The 25,121-nt window shown below is 39.8% G+C and overlaps 1 protein-coding gene across 1 annotated transcript; it reads left to right on the top strand.

Moving 5' to 3' along the window:
* The first annotated feature begins 12,017 nt into the window (after positions 1-12,017).
* Positions 12,018-14,331, top strand: sox8b (SRY-box transcription factor 8b). The gene is made up of 3 exons (XM_079869025.1): positions 12,018-12,647; positions 13,276-13,505; positions 13,605-14,331. The coding sequence occupies exons 1-3, from the start codon at positions 12,238-12,240 to the stop codon at positions 14,282-14,284; spliced, it is 1,320 nt and encodes a 439-aa protein (XP_079725151.1). The 5' UTR covers positions 12,018-12,237; the 3' UTR covers positions 14,285-14,331.
* The last annotated feature ends 10,790 nt before the right edge of the window (positions 14,332-25,121 follow it).

Here is a 25,121-nt window from a genome sequence, read left to right as displayed (position 1 = left end):
GTGTTCTCAACCAGCTTGCCTCCAGTGGACTAGCATTACTGTACAGCAGCGCTCATCATGAGAAACATCCCACTACCATGAAATGTCCCTATAGGAACCTACCAATGTTCAGATCTGTTCTTCTAAAAAATGTTTTATTTCCCCTGTTTTGTCTGAATGGTATGGCAATTGCCATAATCTGACACTTATTTAAATTTTCTGGAAAAAAAATCTCTTAACTTTTGGCAGTATGATTAAATAATAGGTCACGAAAGAGATGCTAAAAACCACAGTTTATTCACCACAAAATAGGAAGTCAAGTTGTACACATTGTACTGTAGGGTTCATTAACCAGCAAATCTATGGATACAGAAAATATAAATACAATGACAGCATACACGCATGCTGTAGAAATAGTATGAGTGGTATGTTATCTCAAGTTTCCAGTTTCAGGGATGGATGACTATGAGCTAAAGGTAAAGGATTTGGCCCTGACTCTGAGGGCAGTATGAGGACAGTGTATTGTAAGTCTGTTTAGGGTATGGGTTGTCTTCAGTGACACTGATTAGTTTGAAAGAGTAACTAAGTTTCACATCCCTCACAAAGATTAATGGATGCTTGCACCATAAAAAATGTGTCCACCAAAACAATGAGAAAGATTTATGTCATTCCAAACCAATATGACTTTTTTTTTTTCTTCAGTGAAACACACACAAATAAACTTCAGCCAAAAGTTCTCTCTACTATTTACCATACAATTAAATCATACAGAAACCATGAATTATCAAGTAAAAAAAAAAAAGTCACATAACCTGGAATACACATCTGGGACTTTTTTTTTTTACCCAGGTAAGCATACCCAGGTAAGTTTATGGATAAGTAGGCAGATAATCTCAACTTACACTTCCAAAAATGGATGTAACCGGATCTGGTTCTTTTTTGTGTAGTGAGATCAGTCGGCGGGTTGGTGAGCTCCGAATAATTAGGAATAAATCTCCTATAATATCCCGCCAGCACCAAGAACTGTCTCACCTTCTTTATGGTCTTGGGACTTGGGCAGGCTGCAGTCGCAGCAGTCTTATTAATTTGGGGACGCATCTGCCCATGTCCCAAGTGAAAGCCCAGAATCTATACTTCCACATGCCCAAATGCACACTTCCGCGACCGCATCCAGCCACCCTCAGCGTGCAGATGTACCGAATGCATACGCATACGTGGAATGTGGCCGGAGGATTTTGGCCAAGAGACGCTGAAAAGTGGCGGGAGCCCCGGACAACCCTAATGGAGGAGTAATAAATTGGTGTAATCCGAACGGTGTAGTAAAGGCTGTTTTTTCTTTGGATAATGATGATAAGGGGATCTGCCAACAATCCAGTGTTAAATCCCTTTTCCCAAGTAAAAGGGAGCCAAACCAAACTGATTAAGCAGCTCGTCAACTCGGGACATTGGATAAGCATTGAATTTCGACACAGCATTCACCCCTCTATAATCAACACAGAAATGGACAGGGCCGTCGCTAGCATTGCCTTTAATTCTTCCTATGCCTCTTTTTTCTTGTGTTTTCATCTGATTGCAACTTGGCTAAATCGGTGAGCTGCAGCGGCGAGAGGTGATCTCCCCCGGGACCAGAGCGAGCGGACTGGTTTTGACTACTGCTTCTGGTCCGAGATCTTCCTCTGTCGGAACAGCCGCTTCTAACTCAACCGATGTCGTTTAAAAAGATTGTGATGATACATTTGACATGAATCACCCCTGTCCTTTCATCTTACCTAATAATTGAGATCCCCAATTTGCCGTGGGACCACAAAAGGTCCTTGCCACTTTGCGAGTAACTTAGAGCTATACGTTGGAAGTAATACACACACTTTACCTCCTGGTGTAAATTGACATTGCCCCTATTGTACAGCCGACTTTGTGTGTCCTGTGCCTGGAGCAAATTCTCCATAGAGAGTCTCCCCAATGTGTGGAGTTTTGCTCGGAGGTCCATGCACTTGTGATCGATGAGACATCTCTTCATTTACTCCTACAAACTGATAACGGTCAGATAAGTATGATTTAAACCATGCTAGTGCAATTCCACTAATGCCAACATAATTTGAGACTATTTAAAATAATGTTGTGGTCGATAGTATCAAACGCAGCACTAAGATCGAGTAACACTAATAGAGAGATACAACCACGATCGGATGATAAGAGCAAATCATTTGTGACTCTAACGAGAGCTGTCTCCGTACTATGGTACGGTCTAAATCCTGACTGTAAATCCATTTCTTTCTAAAAAGGAACATACACTGAACAAAATTATAAACGCAACACGTTTGTTTTTGCCCCCATTTTTAATGAGCTGAACTCAAAGATCTAAGACATTTTCTATGTACACAAAAGGCCTATTTCTCTCAAATATCGTTCAGAAATCTGTCTAAATCTGTGTTAGTGAGCACTTCTCCTTTGCCGAGATAATCCATCCACCTCACAGGTGTGGCATATCAAGATGCTGATTAGACAGCAGGATTATTGCACAGGTGTGCCTTAGGCTGTCCACAATAAAAGGCCACTCTAAAATGTGAAGTTTTATCACACAGCACAATGCCACAGATGTCGCAAGTTTTGAGGGAGCATGTAATTGGCATGCTGACTGCAGGAATGTCCACCAGAGCTGTTGTCCGTAAATTGAATGTCCATTTCTCTACCATAAGCCGTCTCCTAAGGCGTTTCAGAGAATTTGGCAGTACATTCAACCGGCCGTTCCCTTTCGAGTCAGTCTCTCGACACTGCATCACCGTTAGGTGGCGCTGTGGGGACCTATAAAATCTTGCAGTGCTGATACCGAAAGTCCAGATCGGCAGCAAGCCAAACCGTTGACCTTGCTAAAAGAACTCTTTTTTCGCAATAATTTTTGCAACAGAGAGCGGATAATGGCAGAGGTCGGACCAATGCCTAGTACTGATGACCCACTGCCGTGGCAATGCCGGTGCTGCCATGAACATAATACAAGCGTGGTAACACCATGCGGATGAAACCCGAAGGCAGCTGGTGCCATTACGGACAACATATGTATTTCCAAGAACATCCACAATGTTAAACATTGTATGCCATTGGCGGGCATATTCTCGCCCATGAGATTTCATAAGGCTTCAGTAGATTCGGAGAAGGAGGAATAACCACGCAGTGTCGAGAGACCAACGCGAAAGGGAACCTACAGGATGTTGCGCATGCGTGGTCAACACAAAATGAACAAATCACTCTCTGAGACAGCCCGGTCTTTAGTTACGTGGTTGTGTATTTTTCTCCCCTTGATATTCTCCTGTGTATTCCTGTATTTGGATTCGCTAAATTAAAGACTGTTCGTGTCATCTCCGATCGGCGTGCATTTCATTACAGCCACAGTTTAGTGTGACAGTGGGACTGTGGCCTTCCTGGAGCAGGATTAGACACCCATTATAAGACCACATGAAAGGATCATCATTCACAAAGTTCTACACATCAGCTGCCCTTTGTCAAGTCATATTTATTTATATAGGACTTTATAAAATACAGAAAGTTTCAAAACAGTTTCACAGGGATAACAGGAACATAATGATTCAATGATGCAAACAGAATTCAATTCTGATGAAAACATCCAGCTCATTTCAGTTCTCGTCCAATAGTATCAGGGCAGTCAAATCAATAATATTGCCAAATATGAAGTGTCCCCACCTAAGCAACGCCAAAGGCGACATATATAAATACATTTAGACCACCTACCTTAGTGATTGCTGTCAGGATGTGAAAAGATCAGCATAACAAAAGATGTTTCTGGACCAAATCGTCTACCCTGCCTTTAAACATCCCCTGGATCAGTAATTTATAACAGATTTTTAATATTTGGGTGAGATTTTCTTTTAATTTCAACTATAAAAAATCCACTCAGGATAATTAATAAATTATAATGTATAAATGACAAGATACAGATAGCATACACACTATTACAAAAACGTTATTGCAAAAAGAGTGTATTTTTTTACAAAATGAAGGGGAAAAGTAATTGTAAAAACACTTCCATCTGTTCACTGAAAATGTTTCTGATTCTCTGTGTCTGACAGGAAATGGCCAGGACAAAGACATATAGATGGCAGACACAAACCAAGAGTTTCCCCTGAGGAATGAAATCCCTTTGTCTCGCTGGAACATGGTGAGTTCATGTGCTTCTCTTTCCTCCTCATCTGTTACTCTTTCTTTCTTTTTCTCTTATTATTAACACAAAGCAGGAATATTCCCCACAATGTAGAGCGCTATGATGGCTGGATTCATTGTCGTGTCGTCTGTAACCTCTGCTGACATTTTTACTTTCAAACACTTTCAAACTATTTCTAACATTTGACAGCAAATTAATCCACCTATGGCCAATGTTAGAATTTCCTTTTGTTTCTTTCTGCTGTTTGAATATAATTATGTGTGAACATGAATTCACTTTACAAGCACACTGCTTATTCTGCAGAAATATTAAGGGTCCAAGCAAGCACCAATGGTGCAAGGACCCTCTTAGATTTGTTCCATTTATTATTATAACGGAAGAATCAAAAATACAAAACTGGTATGCACATCCCAAACACCCAGATTGGGCTCAGGTGCAGGACATCAAAATAACATTAAAAAAAAAAAAACGGCATCCACGTACTGGCCGCAATATTCCGATACGTGGTACCATTAACTGTGCTTCTACTCATGTGATTTATCTCATTCGTTGTCCTTGTGGTCTTGCATATGTCGGTAAAACGTCTAGATCATTGCGTAATATTAGGACCGGAGATATGCGTAGTCCTATAGCGTCTCATTTTAAACAAGCAGGCCATAACGTCTGTGTTTTACAATATATTGGTATAGAGAAGGTAAAAAAAAAACTTAAGAGGAGGAGATTTTGAGAAGAAATTATTACAGAGGGAATGTTTTTGGATTTATACCTTAAATACTTTGTCACCATTGGGGTTGAATGAGGACTTTGATATTAAGCCTTTTTTATAGTGATTGAGTCATTTATTTATATGTTGTTTATTATTAGTTAAGCTGTTTGTATAATTTTTTTTCTTCTTCATTATTATATTTGTTGTTGTTTTTTTGTTTATATTTTCTTCCCTTTTTTTTATATTTTTTTTATTATTGGTCACATGTGTTACTTATTATTGTCAATTACTTGTATTATTGGTTACATGTCTTTGTGTGTGGGCCCAATTAAGGTGATTACCTGTTTCTACAGGGTGGGCCATTTATATGGATACACCGTAATAACATGGGAATGGTTGGTGATATTAAAGTCCTGTTTGTGGCACATTAGTATATGTGAGGGGGCAAACTCCTCAAGATGGGTGGTGACCATCACATATACTAATGTGCCACAAACAGGACTTTAATATCACCAACCATTCCCATGTTATTATGGTGTATCCATATAAATGGCCCACCCTGTACTTAAAGTTCACTTTGCTCTACATTTGTATTGCACCTGATGAAGACCTGATGGTCGAAACGTTGTGCTTTTAATAAATTTATCTTAGCATGCAGTGTGCGGTCTTCACTTTTCTTTTTTTATTATCATAACGGCCCAAGCCCATCAATCATAGAACAAAGTCGAATCGGCTATGAAGCAGCTATGCAGAAAACTATGGTGTCATCATGCATCTCAATTCAGTTCAAGTTTGAAGTCAAATTGATACTATTACTGAATATTACATTTCTTTTAGACCCAGACTAAGCAAAACTAATCACATTGTTTTTCACTGCTCCCTTTGCCAAGTGTGTGACATCAGGAAAATCAAACTCTTCCTCTCAGAGTATATGCTGTGCAGCTCATCTGAGCTCTTGTCATTTAAAGACTGGACTATTTTCCGACCGGTGCGACTAAACCTCTGCAGATGAAACAGAACGTAATCTGATCTCAGTCCACTCCACTACGACATACTTCTTCAGCAAGCACTTAACTACTCAACAACCTTTAAAAAAAACAAAAAAACATTTTCTTCTTTTCTGCAGTTCACTTTCATAATCTAGTTTTTAAATTAATCTGGAATTGTATATTATGAATATTCTTTGCTCTGAGATGAAACGACTATTATGTCACTCATTTGTAAGTAACTTAGAATAGTGTCTGCTATGAATGAATGAAAATAAAATGAAAAAATGCTGTTCTATAAGATAACGGTATGAAAATAATGCAGAATTTATAATGTCTTAGCAACATTTTTAAAATTGTGCCTTAAATACTTTAATACTTTAGATACTTTAAAAAAAATAGCAAGTTAATGTGTGCTTGTTTATAAATCTCAATGGTAATGTAACCCTTGCATAAAGCTTAAGTGTAGGAGGTATTATAAGGTAAAGCAGATTCCACAAGAAGATTTAAAAAAATAACATGACTGAGAGAAAAGGAACAGATGACAGTGGATGTTCTTTCATAAACGAGTATCACAGACATATGTGCCAAACAAATGCAACAGTTTTATCCAGATCACAGAAAACATGAGAGAAACGGCATCAAACACACTTCTCTCCCCAAAGACCTAAATAAACAAAATGAAGACGGTTCGTTCATTACATCAATTGGTATGGTCAACATTACCACAGGAAAAGATTTCCTTGTTGTCATTATTTCTCTATCATTTGCATATTCATCAAATGTCTACTTATTAATAAAATATCTAACACACTTACCATTCCAAACAATCTCCAATTTATGTTTGTAAATAAAATAATCCAAAAGTCGTATTATGCTTCTATTTTCGAGGACTCTTTCCAGCTGTGAGCTGTTTGATAAAATCATTTGCCAAACATGATTCAGCCTCCCCTATATCTGCATCTCTCTCTCTCTCTTAATACATTTAGTTTTAAGCATCCGTTTAATTTTACGTGAAATGTTTGTGTATTTCCTTATATCAAACAGTCATCAGTAAGAGTTTAACTTCCTTTTCTAACAGAAAAAAAAAAAATTGTTTCCCTTTATTTCGATAGTCCACTTTAGACATTCGACAAACTATAAGTAACTTTGCAACTACATGTCAGCTAACTCTCATTAGAGTATTAGTAGACTGGTAGGGTAGTTGCAAAGTTACTCATAGTTAGTAGAATGTCTGTTGGGGATCATAAAAATAAAGTGTTAGCAGATATTAAACAGACAGTCTACTAATGCTCTAATGAGAGTAAGTTCACATTTCGTTGCAAAGACCAGGTTTATTTATTTTTTCAGGTGTGGGTTATGTTTTTGTTTTCTTTCTATCTCTTTTAATATTGAAAATTTTATTATTGTATTGCACATTGGTCAACTCTGTTGTTTAAATAGCGCTCCATAAATAAATTAAACTAAAATAAAACTAAGACTAAATAGACTGACAGATTGCTTTATTCTTTTAGAAGAATGTTTTAGGTCCTGTAAGTTATTCAAATATTGTTTGACCCAAAGTGTGTTTGACATATACCTGCTGTCTCAAGATGTTCAAGCCAAATAAAGTTAAGTCACATTAATTTATACAGCACTTTAAACAATACAGATGTATTTGTTTCAAAGTAGCTTTACAATGATAACAGGAAAATGAGGTATTTCGGCTGTTGTTCAGCTGAAGTCAGTTCAGTGTTGATTCAGTTCTGTTGTAAAGATCATCAATTATTAAGTTAGTTCATTTCATCTATGAATCAGTTCTGCAAAAAAAGCGTGTCATCATCCAGCTCAGTTCAGTTCTCATACAACAGCGTCAGTACAGTCAGAACAATACTACTTTTGAGTGTTAAGTGTTCCCCAACTAAGCAAGACAGAGGTGACAGTGGCAAGGAAACCAAACTCCATCAGGTGACATAATGTAGAAAAAAACAAGAGCTCGCTCAATTAGCAATATTTTAACATTTATACAATGTTTAATAGGGAGCCAATGCAGTGTTGACAGAACCGGGCTAATATGGTCATACTTCCTGGTTCTGGTAAGAACTCGAGCTGCTGCGTTTTGAACTAGCTGTAGTTTGTTTATTAAGCGTGCAGGGCAACCACCCAGTAGAGCATTACAGTAATCTAGCCTTGAGGTCATGAACTGTTTTGCATTTTTCATTGAGAGCATATGGCGTAATTTAGATATATTTTTAAGATGGAAAAATGCAGTTTTACAGATACTAGACACGTGACTTTCAAATGAAAGATTGGTATCAAAGAGCACACCCAGGTTCCTAACCGACGACGAAGACTTGACAGAGCAGACATCAAGTGTTAGACAGTGTTCTTATGTGCGGAGGTTTTTGGTCCAATTTTTTTTAATTAAGTAGTAGAAAATTACTAGTCATCAAATGTTTTATATCAACTATGCATTCCGTTGATTTTGTGAATTGGTATGCATCATGAAGGTGCGAAGAAATATAGAGCCGAGTATCATCAGTGAAAGTCATCATAAAAGTGAAAACTAATGCCATGATTCCTAATGATATCTCCCAAGGGTAGCATGTATAGAGTGAACAGCAACGGTCCTAGACCTGAGCCTTGTGGTACTCCATACTGAACTTGTGATTAAGATGATGCCTCTTCATTTACAGCTACAAATTGGTAATGGTCAGATAAGTATGATTTGAACCTGTCAGATCAGGACACAGACACGGGGGAAAAATAGTTAATTTAAATAATTGCTGGTGGCGCTCAGATCGAGAGAGGGACCAGGGCTGAATGCAGTGGGGAACCAACTGGGAAATCAGTTGGGGAAGTAGAGGAAATAAAAACTAAAAGATGAAAACAAAACTTTTGCTTGAACAGTGCACAAACACCGATCTGGCAAAAGACAGCACACGATAGGGGACTAAATAGGAGACTAAAGGATTTAATTGATACTGAACAGTTGGAGGGAGTGAAACAAAAATGAGGTAAAGAATGGAATAACAAGGGGGCGGGATAAGATGCCATGAGGACAGTGAAGCACATGATGAACTGTCAAATCGAACCCACGTCCTCCAAACAAACACAAACACATGACAGATCAGCCCAGGGACATGACAGAACCATGCCAATGCAATTCCACTAATGTCAACGTAATTGTCGAGTCTATTCAAAAGAATGTTGTGGTCGATAGTGTCAAATGCAGCACTAATAGAGAGACACAACCACGATCGGATGATAAGAGCAAATCATTTGTGACTCTAATGAGAGCTGTCTCGGTACTATGGTACGGTCTAAATCCTGACTGGAAATTTGACTGGCCAGTTTCCACACATGACTAGTTTATTCTAGCGCACAGCAGTGTAGCGAAAAGACAAGCATCGTGCGTGATGGGCTGGCTTCTTGTTAAGTTAAAACTACAAATAACAGTCTATCTTCTAACAACTCAAGCCTAGGGTACAATTAATCTGTGACACCGTGCAGGTGACAGTGGATACCCCCTCACCCCGTTGCCAAAACCTCAGAACGCAGAGGAAATGCACTACAAGCTCGTGCGCGCTCAGTAGTTGAGGCCGGCCTCCTCAAGTGTTGATGCCTTTGCCTTGACGCTTCGGGTGGTAGACTTTTATATCACCCAAAATAAGTTTGCCAGATCATCATCTGCCAGAGGAATGGTGCCCCCCCCCCCCCACCTCCCTTACCACCAGCATGAGGAGCCTGACCCACACACCCTTCCCCAACATAAAGGCCATCAACAGGGAGCAAGTAATGTGGCATTTGTGAAGAGACAACAACGCAAAGGTTAATTCTTAACAATATCTTTTAATATAGATGCAGTGTATAGATGCAACCCTTATCTGTTTAAACTCGTCTGCTATGACGGTGATTGCATCAATTGTATCCCTATGTGTTTGAAGGACGGCTTTAGTCAGCACTCCGCCACTTCAATCCGTGTCATGCGGTCGGAGCGCACACATGCTGAAGAAAAGCTCCAGAAACATGCAGTAAAGTGGTTAACCTGGTTCCCCTGACTCCCCCCCCTCTCAGACACAATGTCGCACATGCTGGTGTCTCCAATAATTGAAGCCATCCGGGTTTCCAGTGGGGACAGATTGGGTACGCCCTGGCCAGTCTCAGACACACTCTGGTGGGAGGCGATGCTTTTTTGACATCGGACCACTTCTTTATCTTGGGAACTGTCCTGTTGGCTGAACCAACTGCATTCACTGCGGCAGTGCCACTCCACACATTTCTTTTTATTAGTAATGCCACTGTTGTGGCCACCAAACAAAATACCTTTTCGCTCCTCTTCCTCACTCACAAGAGCCTTGATTTCTGTTTCGGAGAAATTGTATTTCTGTGCCTTGCTCTCCATTGCTGCCATGACTGAGCGTAAAGAACCATTAATTAGCTGGCTCATTTTAATACGCAAGGCCATTCATGAGGTGATTTGCATTGGCTAATTATGGTTGAACGTGTGCGTGTAAAGGGCGGTATGTGAGACTTTTCCACGTGCGCAAATTCTCAGGTAAACTGTGATTTATAAAGGGAATATTTCGTGCAGGTGTGCGTACGCAAGAATTTATAAATCTCAATCTTTGTTTGTGTACACCATTCACAGCATTCTGGCGTACGTTCACTTTTAGTAGAGATTCTACGCACTCTTTTATAAATGAGGCCTCAGGTCTGCCCCAAAAACTGGTTTAGTGTATGATAGAAGGCTTGCTGAAATGGCTGGCTGTCTAAGTGGTGTCCGCAGAATAATATAGGCTTCATAGACAATGCCACTCCTTGCGAGTGCAAAAACAGCAGCAAAAACTGAAGAGCATATAAGTGACTGGACTAAAACATTCTTTTATTACTCTTTTTATCCTATAAATGTGTCGAATTTATGTCTGTATGCTTTATGTGGGCGGGACTGTTTGAAGTTATTTATAAAGAAACATGGATGAATGAGAAAGTAAAGAGCAGTTTGTGTTCCCAATAATTAGTAATTCCTTCTGAATTACTTGAGTCATTATAAGTGGGTTACCATGACCTTCGCTTTAGAATTAATTATACATTATTCATTTTTCGCATTCATTATGAGCCTGTACATAGTAGTTCTTAATAGTCCACTGCAGGGAGTTATTAAAAATAGTAGTTATTCATTAACTGTTAGTGATCTAAATGCTATTTACTGTGCTATTACTTACTAATTCATTAAACAGTGTGTCTTGTTAGTTAATTATTAGAATGTTAATATTGCATTACTCATTTGTTCCTGTGTAGTTTTTCATTAATGACAGAACAGTATTCTAAAGTGAAAGGAGCGAAGACTCAGGTTCAGAGTTGATGGGCTTTTATTTAAAAAAATAAAACAAAATACAAACATAAACTACCCTGAGCGGGAAAAAAAAGACAGACTCGACTTGGAGTCTCAGAGCTCTGTCACAAAACCAAGAAATAAACTAGACAGAAGTGACAGAACCCTAAGTTCTATAAATTTATTTCCCCCATACTGTATGTTTTATAAAGGGGTGAATTCAGATTGATTCTATATTTTTGAAATATAAGATAAGAAGATAAAAAACACGTTTATTTGTGTTAGTATTCCCTTACACTTTTGACATTAACAAGTACAGTAAAAGACATATTTTCAGTCGCAATATGACATCCATTAGAAGACGTACTATTACATGTATTAAAAATGTACTAGTATGTTTTTAGTACAATACAAATATACTATAATGCATTTTTTTATACATGTAACAGTACGTATTTTTCACCTGAGTAATATAAACAATTATTCATTTTGGGGTGAATTCAGGTTGATTGGGACACTTTTTGCCATTAAGATGAAATGGATATGACCCTAAATGAATAATTGTTTATATTAATTTCTAATTGATGCCATATTGCGACTGAAAATATGACATCCCTGTCTTTTACTGTATTTACTTGTAAGTGAATACTAACACAGTTAAACCAAAAACAAATAAAGCGTAAAATTATCTTAAATGTTCTAATATTTACATATACATATTTATATAAACAATTTTGTTTTGCAAAGTTTCTGGTAATGAACTAGTGAAATAAATAAATAAATAAATAAAATTGAAGTGAAACGTATCAAATTACCTCATTGTGAAATGTGGTTAACCAATCGAAACTGATTATGGCCACTCTGTCCACCAACGAGAGGCGGCAGGAGGAGTAACACACACACACACACACACACACACAGTCCTCGCGTAAAGAGCTTCAAAGTCATATTAACAGATGAGCTCTATCATTGAGGCATCATCTCGGATGGACTGTAACACTCTCTGAAAGTTTCTGGATCTAGGAAAAACACTGAAGAAGTTGGATTTGAGTATCTTGGGTTTCAATCATAAGTGATAATGACCGAGGAGCAGGACAAGTCCAGCGCGGAGACTCCGAGTAGCCCGGCCGGGTCATGCAGCTCGATGTCCCCGGAAGACTCGGACTCGGACGCGTCTTCATCATCTCCCGCTGGGTCTGCCACACACACCTCACTCCTGATCACGAGGATGGGTAAAAAGCTGGAGGAGGAGGATGACAGGTTCCCGGCGTGTATCAGGGATGCGGTGTCTCAGGTTCTGAAGGGTTATGACTGGTCTCTGTTGCCCATGCCAGCGCGAGGCAGCGGCTCCAGCAAGAGCAAACCGCACGTCAAGAGACCCATGAACGCGTTCATGGTCTGGGCTCAAGCCGCGCGCAGGAAACTGGCGGACCAGTATCCGCACCTCCACAACGCCGAGCTCAGCAAAACACTCGGCAAACTCTGGAGGTAACAGATGCTTACTGGGATCAGCGTAGTTTTTCAGAGATGTGTTTCAATATTGAGATTGTAGCTATCTGTTAATAAAGGCTTTTTTAAATACGAAAGAGTGTCATGGACATCCTAAAGATTTCTTTGTTCTTTGCATAACCTGACATAAATAAATAAATATTTAAATTAATAAAATAACGTATATGGAGGTAACACCCTTGTATTATAAACCCTTGAAAAATGTGAGGCTCTGGATATAAACCTTCTTCAGTTAACCTGACTTGTATTGCATATTATTATGTATGATATACACTGGGTATACTCTCTAAGTCAGAGCTTTTTATTTTAGTCCATTATTATTATTTTTATTATTACATATTTACTTTAGACTTAAGATTAAGTAATGTTTATACTTTCTGAAAGATATTCTATTTCAGTATCTTTTAGTCTGAAGTTCCTTATTCAGTGAATACAGATTTTGTGTGTAAATACTGAATGCTGTCAGAACTGTGTCCTAGTGGGCAGCGCTTCCATGTACGTCGCTTGATCCGAGTCCCGACTTGATCCCTCTTTAGTCGATTCCTGAACTAATTGATGAATAACACTCTGAAAGTGAATAATGATTGATAATTCTGTCACTCAACAGACTGCTGACGGAGAATGAGAAGAGGCCGTTTGTGGAAGAAGCTGAAAGACTGAGAGTTCAGCACAAGAAAGATCACCCGGATTATAAGTACCAGCCGAGGCGCCGGAAGGGAGTGAAGCCAGGGCAGAGTGAGTCTGATGCCGGCGTTGATCTGTCCCATCACATGTATAAAGCCGAACCTGGAATGGGCCGATTGGCAAGTTCCTCGGATCATATCTCGGATCATACAGGTGAGATACACACTCTTCACACGGCGCAATTTATAGTATGCATGGCATGCAAAATAAAATGAATAACCCGAAGCATCATTTTGTGGTGATTATCCATAGGCCAGCCTCATGGACCCCCGACACCCCCAACAACGCCCAAAACAGACCTCCATCATGGAGGAAAGCAAGATTCAAAGCATGAAGGAAGACGTTTGCTCGACAGCAGTCGACAGAACATCGACTTCAGCAATGTTGACATTTCTGAGCTCAGCACAGACGTCATCAGCAACATAGAAACCTTCGATGTGCACGAGTTTGACCAATACTTGCCTCTCACCGGCCATGTTTCCACGCCGATTACCTCAGAGCACGGTCACGGGCAGAACGCCAGCGCTTACGCTTCTCCTTACAGCAACGGGGCGTCCTGGAGTCGCAAAGGGCCCGTGGCGTCCTCGCCCCCGGGCACGAGTGAAGTGAACATGCACAGAGCTCACATTAAAACGGAGCAGTTGAGCCCGAGCCACTACAGCGAGCCCTCGCCCTCGCCCTCACACTCCGAGTACAGCGTTTACAGCCCGCATGCGTTCACCAGCGCTCAGTGTGACTATACAGACCTTCAGAGCTCCAGCTATTACAGCCCTTACTCCAGCTACCCGTCCGGCCTCTACCAGTACCCATACTTCCATTCCTCACGGAGACCGTACGGGAGCCCCATCCTCAACAGCTTGTCCATTCCCCCATCCCACAGTCCCAACACCAACTGGGACCAGCCCATTTACACCACGTTATCCAGGCCATAAGGCCCAGCCGCGCCGTTGACTGTGTCCGTTAGTATGATAAAGGACAGCATTAGCTGAGGGGATTTGTGCCAACTAACTATGAAACAAGTGCCTGCTGATTTTTCCACATCATTCGATTTGCTCACACACATCCAAACATTGACTGTTGGTGCTAAATGTGTGAATGTGTGCCTGTACAGCCAGCAGAAATCCAGTTACAGGACTTACAAACATTTCCTTTTGATAATCACAGGCGTATTTTGTTGGATCGTCATTTGATTTAGTTGTTTTTGAGAGTATTCCTGTGGGGAAAAATGATATCTGCAGCGAAACCTTGTTTTGTGTTCAGCTCAGCTGTCACCAGATAACTCTAAATTAAATCAAATCATTGAAAAATAATGGGTGACATAAATGGTTAGCAATGAAAAAATGATTTTTTATTGTCTTTTTATGTGTGCATAATTTCAGTGAGCACTTTAACATGTCAAAGGCTCTTCATTTGCTGTAAGTTCATTAATAATTGCATTTTTTTAACATCACCAGTCATTGATATCACATGCTTATTGTCAATGACTGCCTTGAATTAAATAAATAAAAAATTAATTATACAGCAATCAGTTCTGATTACATTGTAGGCTGTGAAACAAACACGCAAAACATTGGTCTAACATTGTCTAACAGTAATTGCTGACAATATTTGTGTAAAAAAATAAAACTTTATCTTAAAACTTACCGTCTAAACTTTGAGTATCTAAGCTGATGGCTACTATTGTGTCAAGTCACATTTATTTATACAGTGCTTTTTACAGTACAGATTGTTTCAAAGCAGCTTTACAAGGAAAAAACAGGAAAATAATGCAGCAAAGTTTGTTTCCAGAAGAAACTAGCGTCACAGTCCAGCTTGAGAAAGTTCAGTGATGGTTCATTTTTGTTGTGCTCCTTTTATTGCATTTAGCTTGCTTTAGAGCCTTTTGTTTTTGTTGAGAACATTACTTAATAAAAATTAGCATAGCAAAAAGTACTGAAATATAATTTGGTTAAATAAAGTGCTTTTACATACATCATAATTTATATATAGATATATACCCTCACCAACAGATCTTAAATCATTGTTTCTGCTTGGGGAAATAATAACTGGCTGTTCCCGGCAGCTGCTGGAGTTTGTCTTACATCTGCAGCGAAAGCAGCAGCTGTCAGTGTCAAGAAGGGCTGCCATGATTTTATTAAACAAAAGCTTTTGTCGTTTTCGTACCATAACTAATTATGATAACATTTCAGTTAAGATTTTAAAAGATGTAAAGTTTTTAACCCTATAAAGTGCAAGCCATTTAGAAAACGGATGGATGTTTAAAGACCATTTCGGCAGTGAAATTATTTCAGTGCTGTTTATTTCAAACGAATGAATAGATACGAGAAGAAACTTATTTTCCTTGCAAGCGTTTCTCATCTGTGATTCTAAGAATTATCAATGTTGCATCTTTATTTATTTTTTTAAAGATGTGCTTTAAGAGAATTACACATCTGTCCATTCCAATGACTGTCTGTTAGTCGATGACTCAAAGAGGTAAATCATATTCATGTTTCACATAGATATTTCATATTTTAATCACACTTGATTTTACTCATACTAAATGGACAGAAACTCAGTTCATCTTTGCAGTGTGAACACATGGAAATCTACGTCAGCTGCTCAGAAACCTCTGGTGAGGGGTAGATTCAGAGTTAAGTGTGCGAGTACAGAAGTGTCTGGGACTGCATGTGGTCTGCTGGGTAGAATTTCAAAGCGAGGTCTGGCATTCATGCCTCAGTCCAGAGAGGAGGAAGCACGGTGCCACTGCAAAGAACTGCTGAATTTTAATGATCTATTCTATTATGTAGTGGAGGGCTCTATTGTCTCTCTTTCTCCGGCAAGTAAGAAAAGAATTAATTGGACAGAAAATGGAGGGGCAGAAAAACTGACAGTCATTAGGGGAGATGTGAATGGATGATTACATGCACACGGGTGGATTTTTTTTCCATACTGTACTGTTTAACTGGAATACAGTCCGGTGACCAGTATGGCAATTAGGAAAACTTCAGCTCATAATCTTGACAACAGTGATGATAATAATAAAACTGATAATTAATGAGCAGATGGGATGTGGGTGGCTTTAGGAAGACTTGTTTTTCTCTGTTAAACTCTCGTTTCCTCTTGCGTTGGCCAGATATTTTGAGGAGGAACTCTTAAGAGAGAGCAGACGTGACTCAAGTGCATTAAATAAAGGCACATGAGTCTCATTTCACTCTCAAACATCCTTCAGATTGGAAATCATTACTAACTGCATCTGCATAGTGAAACACAAGTTATTAGTGAAGCAAACACACAATTACATACTTTTCGACTCTTTTTGAAGAACACCAACGCAACCCTATGTTTTTATTTGATACAGTGGCTAAATCAAGAAATAAAGCATCAACAGTTTCAAACATTTCCAAAACAGCATTGGCATGGCTCAAATTTATCTGACCATCATCAGTTTGTAGCAGTAAATGAAGAGATGTCATATCGATCACAAGTTCAGTATGGAGTACCACAAGGCTCAGTACTAGGACCGTTGCTGTTCACCCTACATGCTACCCTTGGAAGATTAATTTAAAAACATGGATTTAATTGACAATAATCGACTCTATATTAATTTGAGGCCTGACAAAGCATACCAATTCACAAAATTCATATCTGATATTAAAAATTGGATGACTAGCAAGTTCCTATTACTAAATTCAGATGCTCTTGTCAAGTCTTTATTGTCAGTCAGATAGCAATCTGTCATTTGAAAGCACATTTATAGCATTTCCTGTGCTTTTCCATAATAAATATATATCTACATTATGACATATGCCATATGCCTGCCAAATGCAGGAAAGTTCATTCACACATTTATGATCTCAAGGCTAGATTGTTGTAATGCATTACTAGATTTACTGAATCAGTCAGTCATGCAGCTCAAGTTCAGAATGTTAACCATGAGACAGATCGTACCACAGATCAGATCCGAGGACTGCTCCCTTTCGAGGGAACTCGCGCTGCGTCGAAAGACAGCACTTTGGGGAACGCCTTCAGCATGACACGTCTGGAGCCTGTATGGAACTAGTCCAATCTCGATTGGTGTTGCATCATGTGACGGCGATGCGAAAGCTGGATCATAACAGTGTCAGCTTTCTGGTCTTCAGCAAGCGTTCTATGTTGCCTTGTGCGTCTTATTTGGTGTTGTTTGTCACTTAAATCTCATATATATATATATATATATATATCAGTATAGCTACCAAAATCGTTTTCAGACAGTGTGCGTCCCCTTGCCCGCACTATATGACTATATGAGCAAGGTTGACACACACTCGCTCTGTGTGATGTGTTTGGGAGTGGAGCATGTACAGGCAGCTCTCTGTTCGATGAGACAGGCCAGGCTCGTGCTTCCCGTGGTTCGGGACCTGCGTCTGCCGAGGTGGCGGGGCGTCTTCAATCATGGGGTTCGCAGATGGAGCTGGTTGACGATGTTGAGACGGCTTCGGCCCTATCTCAACATTCAGCGGTCAGCTCTGTTGGTCCCGCCCAGGAGCCGGAAGCCCACTCTGTGGCTTCTTCCACCCAGGACGAAGACCCAATGCTCGAACTATCTGGCTCCGAGGAGTTAGATATTTTTGGCATCAAGGCAGGAGAATCTGAGGACTGCCTTTGAGGAGCTGCTGGAAGTTGTGACCAGAGCAGTGGCCAAGTTAAACATCGACTGGCCATTAGAAAAGTAGGAAACGTAAAAAAAAAGCAAGCTAGATGAACGTTTTCTGCAGGCTCTGTCACAGCCTTCGCACAGGTCGTGGAATAAGCTGTTCTCGTCACGTCTGTCAAGCTCGGATGTCCATGTTTATTCATCGATTTTGGGCTCAAAAGAGAACGACTATGGGGTGATGCCGCGGGTGGAAGAGACACTGGCACCTTATCTTTTACCCGACGCTGCGTCATCCCTAAAGGCTCCGGCGCTGCCCTCCAAACCCTGCCATACTACATCAGCTTTGGTGGGCAAGGCATATATGGTGGCGGGTCCTTTAGAGCTTTAGATGCCTACCACAGAGCTTCCCTGTGGCGTAACTCTGAACAACTGAATAAAAGGGTCCCAGAATCTAAGCAGAGGATGAGCAAGTGGATAGTCGTGGCTATTTCTCTTGCTTATGAGTTGGCCGGACTGCCCGAGCCTAAGGTTACAGTCATAACCGAGGTGTTCCCTTTCAAGGGAACTTGCGCTTCGTCGATTGATGGTGTGGGAATGTCTATACCCACGCCGCCGTAATGACAAGTTTCTGTCTAGTGTGAAATCGTGAAGAAAGCACTAAGAGAACACCTGAGCCCCTGGTGTAGAGCTCAAGTCCAGGTTGGAAAGCCTTGGAAAACCCGACAGAAGTTGGAGTATGGCTGCCGCTAAGGCCGTGAGTCCACCAAATACGCGGCTGGCGTATATTCCGGCATATATCCACTTTCGAGGATATTCCGTATTATAACAAGCAAAGTCAAAATGATCTCAAGCGCCCATAGCTAGGCGTTTTCAGCAGAGCGCCTAGCGTTTTCAATAGTGACAGCATGCACTTTCAACAATCGCAACAAGCAGTATCCGTTGTATCCGTTGGCGTTTGTAAGGGTGGATTTCCTACAGGGGTTTAGGCTGCAAAACTGCAGAATGACTAAAGAAAAGTTATCAGCAAGATGGTAGAAAACTGTACATTTTTTGACACTGCTACTTATACCAATGACGGAAATAAGCGCAGTTACTATAGCTAAATATGTGGGAGAGCGTTGCTATAGTGTGACAATATTGTATTGCAATAGGTAGCACTTCAAAGTCAATACCGGCTAATCAAAGCTAGTTAGCACATTATTTGAAATTGAAAGGGTTTAATGTCAATATGGTTATGGTTACACTAAATGAGATGATAAAAACTTGCACTATTAATTGTACCCAGCATATATGTAAAATGTTACCTAAGAGAAAGAAAAGAGGAGGCAAAGAAAGACCGCCAGAGAATTAGGGCGCAGTTTAGTTCGGAACAAGGCACGGTTCGCAAAAAGAGTCTTCGCTCATAGTGCGTGGAATCAGGGCAACAAATGAATGGAAATCCACTGTCTCCTCAAAAGAGTCCATTCGCAAGCAGCAGAAAACCACCTAATGTGACACAGACACACACACACACACACACAGTAAATCTGTGTTGTTTAGTCAGTTGTTTACGTTCTGTTTTCTATCATGCGCCGTGCACATTTGCGATGACGTAAGATGCATGCAAACGCACCAGGGTTCGGCAGAATCAAGTTGAGTGTGAAACCAGACAAACGCTGCGGGGGGGACAATCACACTCGGACCGCAGCAAACGAGCCCAGTGTGAAAGCAGCCTTAAAGAGCCAGAGCAACAGTTGCAATCTTCTTTTATCCCTTCCTTGACCATGTGACTGTAACCCAAATGTGAGACATTCAAACTGACCAATCAGATAATTACAACTTCCCCCACTGTACTAAAGGGGTGACAGTTCGTAGACCTCTGAATGCACACACATGTTGGCCTCAGGCCTCGATCATTATCAGCACCTCTGCCTTTAGGATTCCACATGGTCCTTGGGGTAAGAAAGAGGGGGGTTGAAACAGTAAAAGATCTGTTAAATATCTGAAATATTTAAAACAGTTAAATATCTTTGATTATTTTCAACCTTTCACGTCATTCTTCCTCTTCTTCAGCTCTGGAAGTCTATGCAGCCCATAGAACCGTATGGTAAAAAGCTATGAAATTTGACACTTATAGAGGACAGTCTGAAATGTCACTATAGCAAATATGGAGTCTCTAATTCAATCCCTCTAGCGCCACCAACTGTCCAAATTTTCTCTTACCTTTATGCTAATAACTTTTGAGTGTTAGTAACAAAATCCTTTTTTCATCCGATTCCTCGGCTCAAGAGGATTCAATCGCAAGAATTTAGATTTTTTTTGATAAACCTATGTTTTCGAACACCTCCAATACGGTTTTGCCGATTTTCAAGAACATTTAGTCTTCAGACCATGCCAACAAAAAGTAGTGTAAGTCAAGTTGATTCATCAAACGGTTTTCGAACAACGCACAACAATTTTAAGTAGCGTTTGCAAAAATAGACATAAGGCTGTATCTCTGCAATGCTTTATTGTATTGAGACCAAACTTTGTATATCTCATCATAATCATAACCAGAGGCTACAAGCTGCGTTTCGGCACAGCGCCACCTACTGGTCCGAAGACACGGAAAATTAGCTTTTTTTGCTTATAACTTCTGAAAGGTTCGCCCAAAAATCATAAAAGTGTTCTCGTTAGATTTGCGGCCGCATGCTGAGACTAATGATATCCAATTTTTCCCCATTGGCCTCCCTTGCCTCCCCATTAACGCACCGGCTTCCATAGGCTGAAGCCCAGGGGCCTATGGCTGCAAGAAAATCATAATTGTTTTATTATAATTTTTATATATGGGAGATTACAGCAGTGACAACTGCAATCTGTAACTTACACCCATACATTTTCAGGAATCACAACCGCATTTTCGGCGAAGCCCTGCTGTGTGAATGGCACATACAGTAATGTGTACCATTATGCAAATGTTAAGGATGATTCAAGAAATGTACCAAAGCGACTGAGAAAAGCTGTAATGTTGCCTCATTCCTCAAACCTAACATGTCACAGATGAGTTTGCTAATCCATCCCGTGTAAATTCAGCTGAAATGTCCTGGTAAAACATTTTGCTCTTACGTTATATGAAGAAAATGAAGAAGAGGAGTATATCTGCAGGTGAAAATAGCATGTCAGAAATATCAATGGCCAAATTGGGATGGAATGCACAAATTATAGAGATTATCCTGTATAATGTGGATCAATTAGCATTAAGACTAAAAACATTAGCTTTCTAATCTTTAGAACTTGTTTGATGTTCAGGACATTCAGTTGTATCTTTACACAAACAGACAAACTGATCGATTAAACTGATTAACTGATATTTCATCATGATCATAACTGAAATGATATAATCACATTTTATGAATAATCACATTTAATGCTGGTTTTTAGTTTCAAACATACAGTATATTGTGGAAAAGAAACTCTCTGTACCTCATTGTACACTTGTATACATGGATGCATTTTATATTTATTTCTACACGATAGGTTTGTCACAGAAATATAGCCAGTCTTCCCCGAGGAAATGCATTGATGAGCAGCAGAAGTGAGAGGCAGATTTATCAGGAGGTGTGTGTGTTGTTCAGACCTCCATCAGTGTGTTTCACTGCCCCTGGAATTCAGTGTGTGGGAGGAACATTGGCTGAGAGTGTTCATATCCTCACAGGACGGAGGTGGAGAAACAAAGAGAGAGACCAGAAGTGAGAAAGTGAGAGATCTGAGAGAGAACGGGTTAGAAATAAAAGTAATCTCTTCTCTCTTTTGGACTCCAGTCAGTGTTTGGCAGAAAGATGCATGAAGATTTTTATGTCTTGAGCCTTGATCATGCTTTACACACACATGCATTTGGGATTACTCTCTCAATACAAAGACACTTGGTCCATTTTGGCTATACTTTTAGCTCAGTTCTATACTGTAGACTTTATCGAATAACACAATTTGATAACACAATACCAAAGAAAGAAAAGTGACTTGGATATTGGGATTAGGGATATTCAGTTCTGTTTGTTCTTAGTTTCACTTTCTTGGACTTTTAGTTAGTATTCATTGGTTTCTGTTTTCCTTTATTCATTTTTCCCGCTCCTTGTTTTTTCATCATGTTACTAATACGATTTGTCATTAGTTTCAGCTGTGTTAATCTGTATATAAGTTACTCTATTTCAGTTCTCACTGGTTCTCTACGTTTACGTTAGCGCTTGTGTTTCTTCAGTAACCTGTATTTTTATGTAGCCTATCTTTGAAGCTTATTAAAGCATACTTCCCTAATTCGTCGTCTTCGTGTGCTCCTGCTTATTAGTCGATCATTAATCTTTAAGATGAGAATGTCAAATTAAAATTAAATTAAATTATAATAAATGGGTGTCTGTGACCCATTAAAAATGCCGCAATTCAACTTTAGCTTTATATGTGCAAATAGCATCAACGACAGAACATGAGGATTCACACACCAACACACATCGCCTGCAGCGCTTCTGTGAACCCAGAAAAACACAAATAACTATATAAAAGGAATACAATAATTAGCACTACACAAAATATATTTCACTTAAGTAATTAACAGATTCCCCAAAAGAAGAACAAAAAAAACTGTGCGGCCAATGTTTATAATTCTCGTGTAATAACATCTAATACATTAAGCTGTTTTTCATCATAATTTAAAGCTCATTAATTAACTGACATTATTAAGTTTACATCTATTTCTATCCAGATGAATTGGTGAATTCGTTGAAGAATGTGAGCACTGATTGTGTTGCTCCACACGAGTTAGGGCCGCACTCCTTGATCAATCTTAGAGCCGAACATACGAGCGTTGTGTTCGGGGGAACGACAGCGAGGTCTGCTTGTGGACATGGAAGCTGAACCCTTCAGAGCGAAGCCTGCCACTAAATAACATTCAGAGCCTCGACAATAATCTTAATCAAACAGAGTTTGACTGAAATGAAGTTTGAGAGACTGAATGGAGCTAACGCTCAGCTGATTGTAACTCCTCCTATTACCACTTAAGCAAGACATACGAGTTAATCTGTGCACTTTCCTGTCCTCCATCCCAACTCCTCCTCATGCAGGCACACGATCACTTATTTGCTGTCAGCGGAGAGATATTTATCCATCTATCCAGCTCAAGTGTGCTCATTCTTGTCCAACTCATTACAGTACCTGCATTACTTCCACGTGGAGATATGTAACTGTTGAAGGGCTGGGCGGTATGACGATATATATATCGGTACCACAGTATAAAATTAGATTTGCATGTATAGTATGTAAATATATAGCACTATTGACACTTCAGAGTAATGAAATGCATGAAGAGTTATAAGCACAATATATCCTCGGGAAAGCCGTGTCTCTCAGCATGCGATCACGAATTCAGTTCTCTTTCAGATCTTGAATGGTCGAATACACACACAATTATGTCAAAATCGTGTGGAGTATTCATGTAAACACAGGTGCTTATGTCTCAAGTGAAAGTAAACAGTTGGGTGTGTAAACCAGATGTGTGTCAGTGTAATGGATCCGTGTGTTTGGTCTTAAAGTGACAGTAGCCTAACAAACCTGCAGCTCTGTTTCATAAATGTGAATGAAACAAATGAGAAAATAACTTACTGCTCTTGAAAGAATAACTTTTTTTTAGCTTTAAAGGAGAACTCCGGTCAATTTTAACATTGAGCTCATTTTTTTGTACATTTGGAGTGCTGTCAATACAGAGAACAACGACAAAAATCGGTGTTGCCTACACCGTGTTATCCTCTTTTTAAAATTTGCACCCTGTTGACTTCAATGGGGCAAGTTTTAAACCTGCTTTTAGCCTCTTAAAGGGGGGGTACAATGGTGTTTCATGTATTCAGAGTTGTTTACAGTGTTAAAGAGATGGATTCTCATGCTAAACATGGGCAAAGTTTTAAAAAAATATTTTGGACGAATAACGGAGAATTTCTATGCTGAAAATCTTACTTCCGGGTTGGTACAAGTTTCGGCTGTTTTTTTTTAGATCGTGGATCTAATGACGTAGATCAGAGTGCAACTCCTTATATGAGCATTTCTCTCGGAAAAGCTCGCCCGCGAGCACGTCGACTAGAGGAGAGCGAGACCGCGCACATCAACGCGCTTCAACAGGAAATCATCGGCAGCGCTGCATAGGATTTGTTCAAGAATGTCTCCAAAAAAGTGTGTATTTGGATGTGAGGGAAAGCTTACCGTGTTCAGTTTTCCAAAGAACCCAGTGTTACAGGAACAGTGGATGCAGTTTGTTTTTCCGGGGCAGCAACGGAGTGTAGGAAGTGCGGTTGTGTGTTCTGGTCGTTTCAGTGACGAATGTTTTATTAACAAGGCTCAGGTCGACGCTGGATTTGCAAATCGTTTGCTATTAAAACGTGGAGCGGTCCCAGTGATAAAAGACCCCATTCATGTAAGTACAACTGGATCAGATTTCTGTCTTTTGCTGGAAATCAAGCACTACCGCTTGACTCTATAGCTCCGCCTCCAGGACCTCGGCTTTTTCCGGAGAGAATCGGAAAGCTGTATTTTTCTTTTCTAAATATAATAAAACTAAACACTTTTTTGAGATATTAAGGATGCACTACTACTCTATAGGTACTCAAGATTAACATGAGATTAGGTGAAACTGTGCATGTTATGTACCCTTTAACATCCTTGATGTGTCATTACAAGTGCACAGCCATGTGAGTGATTCCTTCAGAGTGAACACGGGTGAATCTGACTGCAGTAGATGTGAAAGATATGAATAAAAATGACGTTATTTCAGCCAGCGCACATACTTGTATTTACATCCTGTTTTCGGTCAAAGTCCATAGTAATCGATTGTCAAGTTCTCGCGCATTGGTTTAGTACCTATGATCACGCGCGTGAACTCGGCAATCGATTACTATGGACTTTGACCGAAAACAGGATGTAAATACAGGTATGTGCGCTGGCTAAATAAACATAATTTTTATTCATATCTTTCACATCTACTGCAGTCAGATTCACTGTGTTCACTCTGAAGGAATCACTCACATGGCTGGGCACTTGTAATGACACATCAAGGATGTTAAGAGGCTAAAAGCAGGTTTAAAACTTGCCCCATTGAAGTCAACAGGGTGCAAATTTTAAAAAGAGGATAACACGGTGTAGGCAACACCGATTTTTGT

The sequence above is a fragment of the Squalius cephalus genome (genome assembly GCF_949319135.1).
Source record: "Squalius cephalus genome assembly, chromosome: 1".
NCBI lineage: Eukaryota > Metazoa > Chordata > Actinopteri > Cypriniformes > Leuciscidae > Squalius > Squalius cephalus.
Note: the sequence above shows the minus strand (reverse complement) of the source record. Positions and strands in the feature narration are given on the sequence as shown.

Excerpts from the sequence above, each read along its gene's own strand:
- sox8b (XM_079869025.1), top strand. The coding sequence starts at position 12,238 with ATGACCGAGGAGCAGGACAAGTCCAGCGCGGAGACTCCGAGTAGCCCG. Across the intron at positions 12,648-13,275 it reads ACACTCGGCAAACTCTGGAG|ACTGCTGACGGAGAATGAGA; the intron begins GTAACAGATGCT and ends GTCACTCAACAG. Across the intron at positions 13,506-13,604 it reads TCATATCTCGGATCATACAG|GCCAGCCTCATGGACCCCCG; the intron begins GTGAGATACACA and ends GATTATCCATAG.